Raw genomic sequence first — 20,024 nt, 5'->3', positions numbered from 1 at the left:
TTTAGAATTTGTTTTATATTTTTTTGAATTTGTTTTATATTTTTCAAAATTGTACGTAAGTTTTCATTTTGATCTGTTTACAACCAAAGTAATGTTGTACCCTCAAATGCAATTTTTTTTACAAGTACATACAGTTTTCCTTCAATATTGGAAATTTCAGGTTAAATGGTTTGGTAGAGTTATTTTTTTAAGTCTCCCAATTGTAATGTTCTAATTTTCCCTTTGTTCTTAAAATGTAATTTGAGGGGGAGTTGAATGGAGTGGGCATATTCTATTTCTCTTCAGACTTTGATCCACCTGTTTAAAATTCACTGATGAATTTTTAACTCAATTTTTTATTTTGCTTTGTATAGCTACAAATGTACTGCAGGAAAAAGCAGTCCACTTCTCTACTTTTAAATTTGTGCATTTCCTTATCCAGGTACTCTGAGTCAGTAATTATCATTTTTTCAATGGAATACCATTACTATCAGTATTTTGATATTTTCTCAAACGATCATCTCAGTTTGACTCGTGAGAACCCCTTTCAGTTGATCACTGTATCTACCAAAAGTTTACATGATTCTTTCAGAACTTTCCAATTTTTCTAGCTCACGCAAGAACAGATGCTGGGGGCTCCTCTTCCTCCCTGCTCTGCACACAGCAGCTTGTCCAAGGAACCCAGGTTCCTTCTAACAGAGGACAATACTCAGAAAATAAACACCTGGGAACCAGGTGTGCTCACACCTTCTGCTTCATGTTACTTCTAAGCCCTCTCAGTCGGCAGAGCTAGAAAATACACATTATCCACTTATTTAAATGTTTTTAAGTCTTGAACTTACGTTAATAACTCTAATTTCAATCAAAAACTATAGCACGCTTCTTCGTATATTTAGAAGCTGCTCTCTCATATGCTCAAGCCCAGGATACCCTGACATTGGTTTGATGGTTGCTAAAGCATACTCTGATGAAAGGGCATCTTCTAGCTATTATAACTGCAGTTCCTTTGTAGCACAATTGGTCTTACCTTAGCTGCCTTTAAAATGCCTCTTTGCTAATTGCAGTATCTGGGTGATGTCATTGTTGGGTATCTCATGGTTTATTTGCCCCTTGTCTATGTTACTTTTTGCTTAGTTCATTTTCCTTAGTTCATGTAGTTCATGTCTAATAATTTTCTCTTTATATTGGATGCTATTGAATAATACATAATGGCAATGTTTCATTCGATCATGCTTTACTGTTTAGGGGGAAGCTTCTGTGCAGTTCGTAGTGTATACGAATCCAGTATCCTAATTGATAGTAGACCCACCTGCTAATTCCGTCCTCTGATTATTGAAGATAAGGAAATTGAATGTGCCTGCGTGAATTTTTTTTAAGTCTTATCTACAAAACATCTTGTTATGCAGTTCCTGTCTTGAGGCTCAACTCTCATGCAATCCTTTCGTGCTCAGTGTGAGTGTGTGTGTGAGCATGCGTAAACATGCACATACTGTGTGATTCAGACAATTTCACCTTAGGGCAATGCCTTCCAGCCAAAGACCACCAGGAGCACACTGCACACTGCAGGAGCACGGATGCATAGGACGGGAAGCCCAGCCTCTCAGCTTCAGCGTTTTACAGGCTCACCGGCAGCTTGTGCTTGTGTCAGGAGGTCTATAGGAGAGTGTCAGGAAGTGGATCTTTGCTCTAAAATGGGTGTTTCCAAGAAGTGGAGGTAATTCCATGAGTATGTGCCTCTTGTTTGCAGATTTTCTGTGTGTTCAGACATGATTTGCGGAGTATGCATGCCTTTTTCTTGATCTTTCCTGGTCACAGGGTGACTTTGCTTAACACTGGGGTTCTCTGAGATTACCTATGCTCAGCCTGCAGACACCCCAAGTGCAGGGCAGCTTTTATCTACTTTCTTATGGGCCCTGCTGATAACATCCAGCCTTTGCCTGAATACTAGGGTCTGCTTTGATCCTTGTCACTTCCCTCTGTGGGCCAAAGACAAAAGTGGTCGGGCCACAGCAAATTGCTCCGAGATATCCAGGATGGCTGAGCTGTTGCTGCTTAGGAGGTCATCTTATCTATTTGTTTACTTTTTCTATTTATTTACTTTCTCAGTCCTGGGGATTGAGCCTGGGGACTCATACGGCCTAGGCAAGTGCTTTGCCACTGAACTACTGCCCCAGCCCAGATTAGTGGTTCATGAAGACAACCTGGGATGTCACTGGGTTAGGGTACATCTCCCCTGACCCCCTCACCAGAGGATGGTTTGTTGTGTCCTCTGAGTAGCGGTGGCCTCATGGTGGCTTATAAGATGCCAAACAGAATACACAGGCCAAGCAAAAATGACATGGTATAGCATGTACTCAAGCAGGTACTCACATTCCATCTCTAGGACTTAACACCACAAGTGACACATAGCATTTATACAGACAAACATATCCCTACTGTACCAAAAGACATTTTAATTCCTTCATGTGACTTTAATCCTTAAAAATTCAATTTTAAAATAAAAGAGAAACAGATGCTATATTCATGCTTGGCAAATTTTTGGCAGTTGAAAAAAACTTCAATTGATATGTTTAAAGAGAGCTTTTTCTTCCTGTTTTTAATTGTTTAAAGTCTAGCTTTCTATCCAAAATGTCCACATTTTCTAGATTCCATTATGCAACATATTATCCATGCACCTCACAAAAGAAAACGACCCTTTTTGACCCTAGCTACAATGGACTGATAATACTCTTCCTTCCTTCTTTGTATCAATCTGTTTTTTTTTTTTTTTTTTTTTTTGTTGCAACACAACTAAGTGTCAGATCCTCATAAAGCTGATTTCATAGGTTTGGACTTTATCCCTTTACTTTGCACCTTTCTATTCTGAAGTAATTGTAGGTTCACAGTTGCAGATATCAATGCAGAGGTAATGGAGAGGCTTCCTTATACCTTTCCACTGGTTTCCACCTGGCAACATCTGATGTGACATAACAATCTGTAGTACAATAGCAAAATCAGGAAATTGAGCATTGGCAAATTCACACCCTTTATTCAGATTTCATCTGTTTTACGTGTGTTCGTGGTAAGTGGGTAAGGGAGGGTTCATGAATTGTCATTTTAGGACTGTTGAATTTTCCCAGTAATAAATTTAGAATGTCTCTTAATTTATTTTAGTCTTTAATTTTTTTTCTGCTAGTTTACTAGATTCTGCATGCAAGGGACCTCTTCCTTTGACTAAATACTGTATTTTTGAGGCTATTGTGAACTCAGTAGTTTTCTAAATTTCATTTTCACATTGTTGTTGGTCTGTAATAATCATAATAAAATAACAAATGATGGTTTTTATTACTGTTTAATTTTTTATTATTCCTTTTAGATGTAGATGACAGATTATACATACATGGAGTATAACTTGCTCCATTTGGGATTCCATTCTTGTAGTTGTACATGATAGTGTCCAGTTCCATCCATTTACAAGCAAATGCCATAGTTTCATTCTTCTTTATGGTTGACTAATATTCCACTGGGCATATGTACCACATTTTCTTTATCCATTCATCTGTTGAAGGGCATCAAGGTCAGTTCCATAGTTTAGCTATTGTGAATTGAGCTGCTATGAACGTTGATGTGGCTGCGTCGCTGTAGTACGCTGATTTTCAGTCCTTTAGGTATATGTAAGGAATGGGATAACTGGGTCAAATGGTGGTTCCAGTGCTAGTTTTTTGACAAATCTCCATACTGCTTTTCAGAGTGGTTGCACCAATTTGCAATCCCACCAGCAATGTATGAGTGTACCTTTTTCCACACATCCCTTCCAATATTTATTGTTACTTGTATTCTTGATAATTGCCATTCTGACTGGAGTGAGATGGAGTCTCAGTGTAGTTTTGATTTGCATTTCTCTAACTGCTAGAGATATTTAACATTTTTTCATGTATTTGTTGACCATTTGTATTTCTTCTTCTGTGAGGTGCCTGTTCATTTCCTTTGCCCAACAAATGACTCTTTATGTTAATCTTTCTTTATTAGAGCTTTACGATTATACATAGTAGTTGGGTTCATCCCAATGAACTCATCAGGCATGGAAATTGATTCAGTTCAAGATCCCCCTTTTCCCTCCCTTCGTCCATCTTCTCTTCCCTTCTCCTCCTTCTCTGTTAGACTTCCTTTAGCTCCTTTATATTAATCTTGATCTTTGGCATTGTGTGATCTTCCCAAACTTTTTTTTCCTGTGTGTGTTTCTTAGCATCTATGCCTGGTACCATATCATCTACAAGTCAAATTCTAATCACACATTCTTTTCCAATTGGTATGCCGTCAGTTTCTTTCTGACTTGATTGCGCTATCTAGATCTCCATTAAAATGTTTACTTTTAAGTAGATAAAGAGGATATACTTGCTCATTCTGATTTTATGTGGAAATATCCAGCCTTTCATTCTTAAGTTCATTGTCGGCTACAGAGCTTTTATAGATACTCTTTATTCCTCCTCTGGTTGAGGAAGTTCCCTGCTAGTCCTGGTTTGTTGAGAGCTTTTATTTTGCCTGGTGGATTTGTTTTTTCAAATGCTTCTTATCCATATTGTTAAAATGAACTCATGATTTTGGCGTTTTATTTTTTGGTGTTTCAAAATTAATCATTGCCTGCATCCTTGTGCAGATCTTGAATTATTTAAATCTATTTGCTTTGGAAATGATATTCAAATATTTCTCTGTAAGAGTTAACGTTTTTCATTTGTGGATAAATTCTAGGGATCGGAAGTGTGGAAAATTAATATGTCAACATAAAGGTGACCATATACTTCAAATGAAAGAAGCCATTACTGTTTATGCCAACGTAAGTGGACACATCTGCGTTTCTTTGGAATACACCCAGACTCATTCAGATACTAATGCGATGTGGGTAAAGGATGGAACTGTTTGTGCTCCAAGTAAGGTAGGTATTGTTTTCTTCCTAAGTAACTTCCTGACCTTTTTAATGTTATATGATAGATATTTAGCATTTTTCCTCATAATTGAAGCGTGCAGTCAAAATAGAAATTTAGAAGATAAGAAAAAATGCTGCCATCTATCATCATGCATAGGTGATATCTCTATAAATATTTCACCACCTATTTTGTGCTTTTCCTATGGAGATGGTGCCTAGTCACTGAATTAAGAATCACACTGTTCATTCACTGCTTTTCATTAAATCATCTCATGTTACAAAACACTTCTGATCTCAGAAATCATCTTGTGATATCATGAATTTTAAATAGTTGTTAAAATAATACATGTCCATTGAGATGATGAAACAATTCATAGAGTAAAGCAAACATCAATCCAAGTCACATACCTGAAATATGATTATGCTTTCCGTTCTCACGAGCCTTTCACTCTTTCTACATACATACATACAGATATAGACTATTTCTCTGGTATATCTTGGTGTTTTCCTAAAACATTCCATTGGTTCATCTGCTTTTGATATTTTATCACTCAATATTATCAGACATATGGGCTATGTGTCAACATTTCTTGTTTTCCAAGATTTTTCCATTTTGTGAAATATTTAATACTTCCATGCATACACATAGGTACAGAAGGAGGTTCAAGTTCAGATTAGTATCATCTCCAAACTTTAAATCATAAAGCCTCTCTGTTCAGTTAGTAACAGAATATAGTAAACCACTTGTTGAACAACAGAGAGAAATTCAAAATATACTTAGGAGCTGAAAGATATTTTTGTGAGTAAACAGTAAGGACTTTTCTTTAAAGCAACCTTCCATGTTTGGGTTGTCACCAAGTATAAGTGAAGTCTAAGAATTTTTTCACATCTTAATTGTCATTATGAATGTACACTTATTTAAAACAGGTCTTTTCATCATGCAGTTAAGGAAATATATATTCCATACAAACACAACCTAACTTTACTGATATTTGCTTAGAAAATTGGAAAGGAGAAAACATACAAAAGAAAAACAAAGTTAACACTGGTGCTCACACAAAATCTAGATCATTTGTAAGGCTTTGTAGCACCTTTGCCTTCATGGAATTTACTTTGAAAAAATATTTATCAAATTAATACCCAAGACTATCTTTAGTTGTAAATGCTCCATTATTTCTAGACAGCTTAACACACACTACATGAGTTAGGAGAGCAAAAATATCACGTCTTTCCTATCCATTCGTGAATGATGGTCAACTAGTACACCTTGAGTACTTTAACAATTTTTATGTAGTCTGCAAATTAGAGTGTCACTGTTTTTGTAATAGCTCATATGTGAATGTTCATTTGGATTAGAATGAATACATGAGAAACTTTTAAACTCCTTTTGTCTGCCAAGAAACAGTAAGAGATATTGGGTACTAGTGAGTAAGTGTAAAAATTATTATGAACATTACCACTTCCTTTGTGGTTATTCCTACAAGAAATCTAACAAAGGATCTGAAGAGATGTGTATTTAAAGGATCTGAAACTTCAAAAACAAAGTTATAAGCATAAACCATGATATGAAAATGTTTGATCTGCAGAACTAAGCACAGATACCCAATAAAATATTTTGAAGAAAAACTAGGAAGGGAACCACCATACCAACCAGCTCTCCCACGCCTTGGTATTCTTCCAAAAGAACTAAAATCAACATACAATAGCAACACAGCCACCTCACTGATTATAGAATCACAATTCACAGCAGCCAAATTATGGAACAAACTGAGCTGCCCGTCAATAGATGAGCGGATTAAGAAATTGTGGTGAATAAACACAATGGAGTTTACAATGCCATGAAGAACAAAATCATGGTATTTGATGATAAATGAATGCAAGTGGAGAACGTCCTGCTAAGGATCAAGGGTCAAATGTTTTCTCTCACATGGGAAAGCTGGAGCCAAACAGGGGAAAGAAGAAAGGGAGGGCCAGATATCACAAGGATACAGGAGTTGATTCTCCTTCTGGAGAAGAGAGAGGGAGGAGGTAGGGCCAGAAAGGGGAGGCAACGTGGAACCGACTTTTGAAAATCATGCTACACGCACATATGTAAATAGACAACATTTATGAATATTCAGAAAGCATCGATCAAAAATAAATAGATGGGTGAAAGACCAACCAGTGGAATAGAGGAAGGAGAGTGGGAGGAGGGAGGAGGGGAGAGAAGAAAGGGGGAACACACACTGTGAACTGAGATCAAAGCCCACGCATGGACACCCCCAACTGCTGTGTCTCCCTATAATGCTCTCACAGAAAAAAGCTTTTTGAGTCAGACCAGGGTGGGAAGTGTCCACACGTGAATGGAAGGGAGCAAACGAAGAAGTCACAGAGGAATAGGGTGAAAGCTAGAAAGGTCCCCGGCTTGCCTTCCTTCCCACGATCTGGAGCCCCACGCTGGCTGGCTGTCCCCCCAGGGAACCCATGAGGAGCAAGACATTGCCCCCGACCCCAGAAACGATGACAGTTCAGAGCACCTCGACACTTGGGGCTTTTTTTTTTTCCTCCCTCAACCTAGAAATTTAGCAGCTTAAGAATATGAAAATATCTTCAAATGGGGGCCAAGTGATTTTTATTTGCCTCTAAAAATTGCCATCAAGAATGGGAAAGAGTAACTAACTGGTTTCAGATTTTTAAAGCATGAACCATCTGTGCACCCAACCAAAAGAACAGAGCCACCAGGAGGCACACAAATCAGTAGGTCACGCTGCCGACAGAATCGAAGCCGAGGTTGCTGGGATCAATATTAAGGGTCAAACGTGTACACGATATTTGCCACTGTGTCCCCAGAGGAGGTCCCATTATTTATTAGTCTGCAAATAATATATTTTTAATTGAAAATGTATTCTGTGACATTTATGTGTTTTGTAAAAATATTTTCTTATTGTGAAAAGTAAATTTCTTATCATTATGGATACTATTTCATAGTACTATGAAATAGTTTTATATATAGTTCCTATATTATGAAATAATTGCTATCTGGGTTGATTCATCCTGTGTTTTAGTCACAGTTAATCCCTTTATTTTTATTTCCAACATTCATTTAAAAATTTTATCGCCTATATTTAAGTTGTGCAACATGACGGGTGATATACATGTACATAGTGAAATGATTACTAGAAATAAACAGTTATGTGTGTGTACGTGTGTGTGTGTGTGTGTGTGGTAAGAGCACCTAAAGTCTGCTCTTTTAGTAAATTTTCAGGACATGACATAACAACAATCCTTGTGCTGTTCATTAGAGTGCTAAACAAATCCTACATAACTGCACATTCTCCCCATTTCCTCCTCCTCGCCCCCACCTTGCCATCCATTTCCATGTATTTTATTTAATCCCACACATAAGTGACATCTTGTAGTATTGTCCTTTGTGTCTTCCTTATTTCATTTAGCACAATGTCCTACCAGTTCGTCCGCGTACCAATGTATTTCTTTTTTAAGGCTGAATAATAATTCCATTTTGTAGATAGATAGATAGAAGGTGATAAATACCATAATTTTGTTTTCCAAGGGAAAACATCAAATGATGCCTATCAAAGCTGTGTGTTATCAACCTTAAATAAACTTAAAAAAAAATCAAAGGGGTTAACTATGAATAAAACACAAGATGAATCCAATCAAACCAGACAGAAATGATTTGATAACATTTAGAATCTGTTGATAGACTCTCGGTTTGCTTCTGTGTGTTGTCTGTTGTGACTCAGGCAGCAACGAACAGGAGTGCTGATCTCCTTTCCTGTGGGTATGTGCTGTGCGGGGGGAGGGGGGGGGGTTTGCTGGTTCACGTGGCAGTTCTATTTTCGGTGTTTTGAAGGATCTCCATACAGTTTTCCATTGTTATTAATTCACCTTCCCACCAACAAGGTATAAGGCTTCCCCTTTGTTCTCATCCTTACCAACATATTTCTTTTGTCTTCTTCTGATGAGCATCCTAACTAGTGAGCTGATGTGTCATTGTGGCTTCGTGTTGCATCTGGTTGATGATAGAGATGCCGAGAACTTTCCACACATACCTGTTGGCCATTTTTACGTCTTCTTCGTGAAATGTCTATTTGTGTCCTCTGCCCATTTCAATCAACTGAGTTGTATGAGTTCCTTACATATTTTGGACATTAACCTTTTATAAGATATACGGTTTGCAAATTCTTTGCTCTCAGTCCCTAGGCTGCCTTTTCGCTTTGTCCATTGTGTCCTCTGCTTTGCAGAAGCTCTTCCGTGTCACTTGTTTGTCTTTGCTATTGCTGCTGTACTTTGGATGTGATATTCAAAGCTCATGACCGAGCCAACACCCAGGAAGTCTTACTTCTTCAGGGAGTTTTACAGTTTCAGGTCTCACATTTAGGTTTTTCGTTCATCTTGAGCTCGTTTTTGTGTATGGTGCTTCTTTTGCATGTGGATGTTTTTTCCCTAGCACCATTTACCGAAGACACTGTTCTTTCCTCATTGTGTCTTCTTTATGGCTTTGTCCAAATTCAGTTGAGCATGCGTGCTTAGGTTTATCTCTGGGCTCTCCATTCTGCTAATCCCTTCATTGTATGTTTTCTGTAAATTCTCTGCTTTACCTCCTGACCTATCAGTAATGGAAAAGCTCTCAATGTGTTCCGAAGGCCCTTTCTTCTTGGGATGATTAACTGAATATATTACACTTAAAGACATTCTTGGCTGATGTGGGTGATAATATGTATTATTCTCATACTATGAGTTTTGTGATTTTACCTCTTATCTTCGTCTATAAAGCACTGAACATGATCTGCAAACTATTTTTGTGGTAAAATGTGCATTGCATAAACTTTGCCACTGTGGTCCTGCTTGGATTTGTGGTTCAGGAACGTGGGTACATTGGTGGTGAACATCTGTCACCTCTCCGTTGCTAGGGATTTCTCATCCTCCCAATCTGTTCAGTCAATGATGAGTCCTGATAACCTCTCTTCACAGACTCTGCTCATCACTATTACACTTTCTGACTCTGAATCTAAATATTCTAGGTCCCTTTTGTGAGGAGAGCCATACAGGGTCTGCCTTCCTGCGTCTGGCTTTTTTCACTTGCCTAACGCTTTCAAGGTCCACCTGTGTTTGTAGCATGTATCAGAGTTTCATTCCTTTTTTTTAAACTTTTTTTATATTTGTTCTCATTTGTTGTACGTGAGAGTAGAATGCATTTATGCATTTTGACAGATGGTACAAACAGCATTCCATTTCATTTTTACCCCCACATTTTCTTCCTTGGTTCCTTAAGTTTTGCCAGTAAGTTGACCTTTATCCATAGATAATCCTTCCTTATCTCTTGTAATAGTGCTCGATTTAAGGTCTACTTTGTCTCTTATTCTCCCCGTGCCTATTCTCTTTCAGTTACTATTTTCATGGAATATCTTTTTCATTTTCAAAACTGCTCATGCCTTGGGTATCAAGTTAGTTTCTTGCAAACAGCACATCGTGGGGCCGTGACTTCTGCAGTCTGCCAATCCATGCCGTTAGATTGTGGAATTTAATCCATTAACATTAATGTAATCCCTGATGGAGAACTTGTTTTGCCACTTTATTTTCTGTTTTATCATTTTTTTTTTGTCTCTCATTTCTTCTAGTATTGCCTTCTTTTGTGTTAATTGATGTTTTGTAATAGGATATTTGATTTCCTTCTTATTTCCTTTGGTATGAGTTCTATAGACACTTTCTTTGTGATTTAAAGGATGTAAAATTATATCTCCCAAATTACAACCCTCTATTTTGAATGGCTACCACAGTAATATCAATCACATATGAAATCTCTGCTCCTTTGTATTTTTGTCCTCTGTTCATTTTTTTATATCAAAAAATTGCATCCTTCTATATTGTGTGCCCATTAACTTAGACTTATAATTATTTTTATGCATTTGTTTTTCATATCTCATAGAAAATAAAAAGTGGAGTTGCAAATAATTGTTACTGTAATACTTGGTTTTTATACTTTATTTACCTTTACTAGAGATCTCTAAATTATTATACAACTTTTGGTTAAAGACCAGCATTCTTTTATAAGTCATTCTGAAGTACTCCCTTCAGTATTCTTGAGGTTCAGATCTCATGGTAATGAATTTTCTCCACATCTTAATTTCTCCCATATTTTAAAAAGTTTTGATGAATATAGAATTCCTCAGTTGACAGCTCGCTCTCTCTCTCTCTCTCTCTCTCTCCTCTCTCTCTCTCTCTGTCTCTCTGTCTCTCTGTCTCTCTCTCTCTCTCTCTCTCTCCTCTCTCTCTCTCTCTCTCTCTCTCTTTCTTCTGGACTCAGATGTGTCTGCTGAGAAATATGCTGATCATTTTATTGAGGATTCCTTGTACATGATGATTCATTCTTCACTCACTGCTTTCCAGTTATCTTCATCTTTTGTCATGTTGAGGGTAGCATGCCTCAGTGTGAGTTTATGTTTATCCTATTTGGTGTTGAGCTTCTAGGTTTCTGGATCCATGTCCTCCTTCAAACATGGGATGTTCTCCGCCATTATTTCTTTGATAATGTCTCTGCCCCTTCCTTTCCTTTATCCTTCAAGCACCTGTTTGGTGATGCTTTGTATGTCCCTTAGACATTGTTTTCTTTCTTTGTTTTTTTTGCGTTTCTTTGTGTTCCTCAGACTTGGTGACTTCAGATGTCTTACCTTCAAGTTCATTGATTCTTTCTTCTGTTTACCCAAAGTTGCTGTTTAAGCCATCTAGTGAATTATTTAATTCAATTTAATAACCAAAATTTGTTTAGTCCCTTTTATTAATTTCTATTTTTTGTTGGCATTCTCATTTCCATATCATTATCCTGATTTACTTCAGTTCTTTGTTCTTATTTTCCTTTTAGGTTCCCGAGCACATTGAGTGCACTTACTTTAAATTTCTGAGTTTGTTTTCTTACATTAAAGGGACTGTGTTTTTTTCTGTTTCTTTTTGTTCTTTGTAAATTTTTTTTTTAAATCTGACATATAAAAACTTCTACCACTTCCAATGTTTGCCAACTGACTTGGTATTGGGAAAGTTCTTTTTTATTATTTTATTTTATTGATAAATAATAATTATGCTTATTTATGGGTACAATGTAAATTTTTGAAATATGCATATGCTTGTGTAATGATCGAGTCAGAGTAATTAGCATATTTATCACATTAAACTTTTATCAGAGCATTCAAAATCCTCTTCTATTTGAAATATATAATGAATGATAGTTAGAAACAAGTGCCAGAACTTTTTCCTCCTTTCTGACTGTATTGTACCTGTTGACCAGTCTCGCTCCATCTCACCTTCCCCCCCAGCCAGCCCTGCAGTTCTGTTCTTAACTTTCATTTAACCTTTTCAGATTCACATGTGATTGAGATCATGTGGTATGTGTCCTTCTGAAGCTGCCTTGCTTCACTTAACCTAATCTCCTCCAGGTTCCTTCTTGTTTTCACCAAAACAGGGTTTTGGTTTCATTCTTCTATGACTGAATAGTGCTCACATGTTTGAATCATTTTGTTTATCTGTTCATCTGTTGATGGGCATTTAAGTTGATTCTCTCTCTTGGCTGTTATGATTAGTGCTGTAGTAAGCAGGAAAGCACAGCTGTCTCTTCGGTGTATTGATTTCATTTCCTTTGGATAAATACCCAGGAGTGGAATTGTTGGATATTAGAGTAGTTCTAATTTATTTATCTATTTATTATTTATTTATTTATTTATCTTCTCCTCCTCCTTTTTCTTCTTCCTTTGTACTGCTTTTCATAATTACACTCACCAGTAATGTATATGAATTCCCCATCCTTCACATCCTTGCCATTATTTGTTATCTTCTTGCCTTTTTAATAATAGTCTTTTAAACTGGGATGGGGTTATATTTCATTGTAGACTCTATTTCAGTATAGTGGAGTGCTTTAAATCAAACTGCAGATCCAGATAGCATATGACTTATTTTGACTTTCCTTTTTAGGTTTGCCAGTCTAAGGAATGTGTAGATGATACATACTTGAACTATGACTGCAAACCAGACACTTGCAACAATAAAGGTGTAAGTACCAATACCATGAGGTAAAAATAGAAATCATTTAGGCTATCCCAAGAAAGTAAATGCTCATACGCGCGCGCACACACACACGCGCGCACACACACACACACACACACACACACACACTCAGATACCCACAAGCCACAGAGGTCAGCCTGAGCTGACCTTTTCTGAACCCATTTGAACACATGTAAGTCTAGCTGCTTCTCTTATAAGGTGATATTTTCCTCCCCTCAGGTATGCAATAACAAAAAGCACTGTCACTGCAATACCCATTATGTACCTCCTAATTGTCAAGAAAGAGAGGAGTCCTCAGTGGGTGGGAGTATTGACAGTGGCAATAATGAAGCTCCTGCTGCCCCCACTGGTAAGTACTAATAAGAAAGGGGAAATGTAATTAAAAGGTCATTTTGATTTGTTAAATTTAATAAAGTGAACAATCTTTGGAACACCAGTTTACATCTAGGTTGCGAGTGGACATCAAACGATAAACCACATAGGTCTATTATGCTTTACTTCTGAGGGTGACAGAGAAGTCACTTTGGTTTTTCAAATGGTGGAACATTAATGTGAGGCATAAGGTAACCCAATGGTAAAGATGAAGAGCTGCCCAGAGGAGGTGGAGCCACCCAGGTATCAACACCACCAGAGAACCACACCCACTCCTTAGGGCAGGAAGGGCGGCAAATGGGAGTGATATCACCAGATCCAGCCATGAAGCTCTAGCACCCCTGTGACATAAGTCAGGGCTGGATGAGAAGGTGTGGACCCCAAGGGGTTAAAGAATGCACAGCCACTACTGGTAATGCCAGGGAGGAGGGAGGAGAAATACCATAGCTGCCCGACTCTTGTGATCTTCTAGATCTTATCCAGTGACCCCCACTGGACAGAACTAACTAGAAGATAGCAGGTCAGGGAGCTTGGGAAATGCAGTCCTCTTCGGTGTTGATCAAAGCAGACGCGCCACAGGGATGGGTTTTAGAGAAGGCCAGCAATTTCCAGCATATCCAATAGCACCGAGGGTCAGGAGGCTTGATTTCCTTTGTATAAAACCTTAAATCTGCAAATGATTAGAACCTATTCTTCCTGATTTTGAGTCAGAGGTTGTTGATAACATTTCTACATTCATCCCATGTAGGAATAGACTGATAAGTTTGAAACATTGTAATACGTGTATTATAAAGCTATTTCCATATTAGTAACAAGTAGTTGCAATTACTTGCTTCTGCTTATGAGCATACAAGTCATTTATCCAATATGGAGTGAAGATTACTTTCCTAGAAGCCAGGATGGTCTTAGACATTCTGGGTCTCCCATGGTCTTCCTACAGCTTCTGAATTTTCAAATACTCACTCTTGAAACTCTCATTCTTGGAACACTTATTCTTTTGAAAATCATCTGCACTGTATGAACATTAGCTACACTGAGACCCAAAAATATAACCCCTAAACTAATACCCTCTAAATTCAGAACAAAATTGTGAAAAAAAATTAAATGGCTGATATAAGTAACTAAGCTTTGAGGTAGTTTCTTATGCAACAATATCTAGCAGAAAGAATTAATAACTGGTGTAGTGCATTTCCATAACAAGATCCCAATGCACATGACCTTAGTTAGAAGTTGGGAGAAGTGAAACATTTGTTATAAAGTGATAAGTTATTTGTTATCATTGCTGCCTGTGGTGATAGAGAATATAGAATTCAGGCTTCCTGTTGGTAAGAAGTAAAATGCAGGGTGAATATTGAGAATCTAGGACTTCTTTAGGGAACAAGATTACAAATAAAATTAATTTTCATTCTGGATGTTTTCCAAAAAAAGCTTCTTAAAGCAAGAAATGGTTAAATGCCAAATCAGAGATTTTTGCATAATAAAATTTTATCTCAAAACAAAAAAACAATTATCTCAGATAAAAATGTCAAGCATTGGACTATAATCCTCTGTTAAAACTTCAGAAAAACTTATGTTGACGTCTGGTACAAACCCCCTCACCTAAACAAAAGGCCTTCTAAATGTTCTCTGAGAATGACTCACATTATCATTTGAAAGTCAGTCAGTGAACTTCACTATATCAACACAATAAAAAAATACAATTGTCTAGTTTGATGCAAAAAAAAAATCATGGACAAGATTAAACACTTATTCATGAACCTTTTAAAAAACAGCAAAGTAACTATCTCCAGCACACAAAAAAGAAAAGTATCTCCCCAAAAGAGCAAGCTAACAGAAGACAACCTCTTTAATCTGATAAAGAACATGAACAAAAATACACTTGCAGCTGATGTATCTTGTAATTTTCCCATAAAATTGGGAGCAAAGCAGTAAAGTCAACTGTTACCATGTTTGTTCAATATTTTACCCTACATCCTAACCTATAGGAAAAAAGCAACAAAAAGATTAGAATAGATGAAATGAGATAGCATTTACGTGTAGAGGATGTGATTAATTACATAGAGAATCCTAACCAACAAAAACACTTCTAAAGACAATCAGTACCTTTTGAAAGACAACAGAAACAATCAGTATATAAAAATCAGTTGTATTCCTAAAGTAACAGTGAATAAAAATCAACTTAAAGTCAATGCTATCTATAATACTATCACAAGGTAAAACATTACAGATAAACCTGACAAAAAATGTACACTGAAAACCAAACCAATCCCAGCAGCTCCAGAGACTGAAGCAGAAGGATTGCAAGTTCAAAGCCAGACTCAACAGCTTATCGAGGACCTAAGCAACTTAGCCAGAAACTGTCTCAAAATAAAAAAAATAAAGAAAAGAGCTGAGAATGTGGTTCAGTGGTTAAGCACCCCTGGATTCAATACCCAGTACCAAAAATGGAAGGAAGGAAGGAAGGAAGGAAGGAAGGAAGGAAGGAAGGAAGGAAGGAAGGAAGGAAGGAGGGAGGGAGGGAGGGAGGAAGGAAGGAAGGAATGAAGGAAGGAGGGAAGGAAGGAAGGACCAAAAATGCAGGAAGGACCACAAACATCCAATTAAATGGAAAATATGCTACAGTCACCTACTGAAAGGCTTTATTATTGCTAATAGCTAATTCTCACCAAATTTAATATACATCTAAATGTGTATTATATTGTCTATAAATAGATTGATTATATTCCATACTTAACTCCGTAATTCAAATCTATAGATTTTAAAATGTCAATCATAATAGCATACGGTTTTTAAGAAATTAACGGTTTGATTCTCAAAAACACCCAAAAGTGCCTGGAAGAGTAGAACAACCCTGATCAAGCGCAAGGAAAAAGGACAGCTTGGTCTGTTTGTCTTGCACTGAATTTATTGAACTGTTTTTTTGTAGAGAAGGGTACAATTTAGTTTATCATTATATTAACCAAGATAGTGTGTCACTGATAAAGGAGAGATGCACTAATAAATCAGTAGAATGGACTGGGAAGTTCAGAAAGATGCCTATAAAAACATAGCTAATCAATTTTTCAATAAAAGAACAAGTCAATGGGAAGGAAAGTCAGTTCAAAACATTGCACTGAAGCAAGTGGATATTTACATATTGCTAAACCAACCTAAAATTCCAACCTACTTATCAATCACTATGAAATGAGTCATTAATCTAAATGTGGAAGTTAAAACTTTAGATTTTAGAAGGAGGCATGGGAATTTTTTTGTAGTTAAGATAAATGAGAATTTCCTATATAAGACATGAAAATACATATCAGTGCAATAAAAGACATTTTAATCCAAATGTTATATGTGAAGTATTTATTTTTTGTTAGAAGTAAGAGTCTTAAGAAAAATATTCAGTTCTTATAGGGTCCACACTTTAATTCTTTTCAGTGAGAGACTACCAGGAATAGAAGGTTCTCAGTAAAAAAGCAAGGGACAGGACTATTATGTGAGCATCAAAAGAGCTTCTACTTATGTTGTCAGGTTACTTACTTTATATAAAAAATGCAAATTATAATGATTAAATGGTTTTGATTCTTATTCTAGTATCCATAGTAAAATACAGAAATACTTTTACTACATTTCTGGTGATTGCCTTCTAACTGTGTTTTTCTCTCCTAGAAAGGCGCTATATTGAGCGTACTTATTACGAGTCCAAAACTTCAAGATGGCCATTTTTCTTACTCATTCCTTTCTTCGTTATTTTCTGTGTACTGATTGCCATGCTGGTAAAAGTTCATTTCCAAAGAAAAAAATGGAAATCTGAAGATTATACAAGTGATGAGTATGTTGATTTCATATTTGCTCTATTACTTATATGATTTATTGACATAATAACTTATTAATAGTATATGGTAGATGTGATTAGTGCTATTTAAGATTTAACTTGTCTTTACAAGGAAAGACAGTACTTAAAATATTCATGACCAATATAATAAATAATCAAAAAAGTTGTTAAAAGTTCAGTAATTTTAATCTTACAAAAGCTTGAATTTTTTTAGGGGAAAAATTAAAAGGAAATGATATCTAGTTTATCTACCTACTTTTATCATTTGATCTTCATTATTAAATATGCACTGAACAGTAACACTTTTTAGTGTTTATATATTTCAAAGAATTTTTTATTTTATTTTGATAAATGATAACAAGGAAGACCAGCACGGTAGCTTAGCCCTGTTTGCATTTTTTTAGCCTTTATTAAATAAACTGAGATGTAATCAGAAGTAGAAAAGAATACAATTTAATACAAGATAATAAGACTAAACATATAGATCATAGCCATGGCTAATCTACAGAAAAAATAAAGGAACAAATACTTTTCCATTAAACAAACAAAAAAAAAACTGAGAATATGTTATAAGAATAAAAATAAATATTAAAGTTGGTTTACTTTTCCTCTGGGATATTGCTACAAAATAATTTCTGCCTTTGAATTGTTGAATTGAGTTAATTTTATTTGAATTGAATTTCATTAACTACTTAAATTAATGTGAAAAGGTAAATAGAATATACTTCATGGAAATATGTTGAAAGTGTAGAAAGAATATGTAGCTAGTTATAATTCAGTTAATATCTAAATATATTAAAGTTATTTTTTACTTTGGGTAACTATTTTCTTTTCCACAATAGTTACTTTAGGTAACTATTGTGAAAAAAATAATGTCAAATAACTGAGGAAAATGTAGGCTAGTAAATTTGATAGAAGTAAATGGGACTAAAATGGATGGCAAAAAAATAAGACTTACTGATATTTAGCCAATAATAATATAAATATGAAAACAATCTGAGTTTATTTTCAAATAACCTTGTATCATTGATCCTTTTCTTATACCTTGGGGGCAAAGAGTTGGAAACCCAGCCAGCAGGTAGGAATTCAAAACTGTTTCAATAGTGGCAGAGTTTTGAAGAAAAGAAAATAAAATTTTAAGTGATGTTTTTCATTTTTAAATACATAGGCAGCTTGAAAGCGAGACAGAATCCAAAGAATAGTGTGAATAATGAGGATTCCATATCACAGTAAGTTTCAAATATTTCAAGGGGGAGAGAGAGAGAAAGAGAAGAGAGTGAGAGAGAGAGAGAGAGAGAGAGGAGGGAAGGGGAGGGAGGGAAATGTATTAGATAAACATAAAAAATAAAAACATTAAATAGCAATTGTACAGCTATATATAACTAAACTGAAGAATATTTTTGATATTTTAAGTCATATCATTGATATAAAGTTATAAATGACATTGCAGGTTGTCATTTAAAATTTCATGCAGAATTATATTTTTGATTACTTTCTTTCATTAGGTTTATTCCTTTAGCATTTGTGGATTGAAAATGTTGATTAAAGGATATGCTCAAAGTCTACTTCATAATAAGGGTACTCTGCTCTTAGTTGCATCTACAGCATTCATTTCCTTGGTCAAACAAGTGACTTTTCCTTCCTTCCTCATTCTTTCAGAGCAATTATCTTCAGTGGACAAAAAAAAAAAAAAAAAAAAAACGTGGAAAAGAAAAAAAGAGGCATCACCTGATTTCTTAGAGAACTCAAACCTGCATATTATGATTTTCATCTGACCATTGACTATAAATGTATATATATATATAATTTCACATTGACTATAAATATATATAATTCCACAGACAATTTATTTGTAAGAAATGCATGATTATGAGTTTTATATTACATTTTTCCTAGTTTTAAATTATCCCACACTACTACTATTATCAAAAGGCATAATATAGGGAAGATTATAATATAATAAATATGATGCCATGATTAAAGACCACTGCTGCATTATAAATCGCACTGAGTGTGTTGTTACAGTCTGACAATTTATAACCAATACAAAGACAATGATCCTATGATTTGGAAAAAATTCTCATTTCTGTACTGCTTACAAAGGACACATTTTCATATATGTATATATACACACACATATACATACATGTACATTCATAGGTTTAAAGTAAAGGATGGAAACGTGTATACCACAGGAACTTTATACAAAGGAAAGCTGATGGACTTTAACACCAAAAACATTCACAGTGATAAAAGAAGAATGTATCATGATGCAAAAGGTCAATCTGAGAGGAAGGTGTAATAATACAAATGATGATAATTTATGACTTGTTTAAAGCAGTGCCAGGATTGAGACCAGGACCTAACTCCAGCCTGAACTACATTTCCAAACTCCATAACTTTTCATATAACTTCAACATGTATGAAATAAGGATTGACAGGACAAGAAGAAGAATAAGAGAAATTATCCAACTTAGTAAGGGATTTAAACATAATTAAACAGAAATGGTCTACTTGATATAGAGAAGACTGTGCTTGGCAACAACTGCAAAATACACACCATATACATATGAATGATTTATTGGTGTGCTTGGAAATAAAACAATCATAATTTCTCAGGACTGAAATATTTCAGATTATGTTCTCTAAATGTAAGATAAATATATTATAAAATGCAATCATCTCCAAGTATTTGAAATAAGCAATGCATTTCTAAATAATCTGTAGATCAAGAAGAACATTCAATGTAACTTTAAACATACTTTGAACTGTATTCTATAAAAATGTTATAGGAAAAAGTTTGCTGTGGAGGCCTTGCTTAGAGGAAATCTAAGCCAATTGAAGAATGTTAACAGAAAATTTCAAAGTAGCATATTACATTTTTAAAAAGTGATTGGA

At 35.6% G+C, this 20,024-nt stretch overlaps 1 protein-coding gene across 2 annotated transcripts in view; it reads left to right on the top strand.

Annotated features, from left to right (window-relative positions):
- LOC124983089 (disintegrin and metalloproteinase domain-containing protein 2-like) overlaps positions 1–19,062 on the top strand; it is a 67,938-nt gene extending 48,876 nt beyond the window's left edge. Inside the window, exons 16-21 of one of the 2 annotated variants that reach the window (XM_047549997.1) lie at positions 4,708–4,891; positions 12,845–12,922; positions 13,157–13,286; positions 16,961–17,123; positions 18,295–18,355; positions 18,786–19,062. In XM_047549997.1, coding sequence (XP_047405953.1) covers positions 4,708–4,891; positions 12,845–12,922; positions 13,157–13,286; positions 16,961–17,123; positions 18,295–18,328 — 589 coding nt within the window. In that variant the 3' untranslated portion in view covers positions 18,329–18,355; positions 18,786–19,062. Of the gene's footprint in view, positions 1–4,707; positions 4,892–12,844; positions 12,923–13,156; positions 13,287–16,960; positions 17,124–18,294; positions 18,356–18,785 lie in introns of those variants that run through there. The other variant, XM_047549998.1, reaches the window with a different exon arrangement.
- Positions 19,063–20,024: the final 962 nt, after the last annotated feature.

Source organism: Sciurus carolinensis, chromosome 4, assembly GCF_902686445.1.
Source record: "Sciurus carolinensis chromosome 4, mSciCar1.2, whole genome shotgun sequence".
NCBI classification, from domain to species: Eukaryota; Metazoa; Chordata; class Mammalia; order Rodentia; family Sciuridae; genus Sciurus; species Sciurus carolinensis.
Note: the sequence above shows the minus strand (reverse complement) of the source record. Positions and strands in the feature narration are given on the sequence as shown.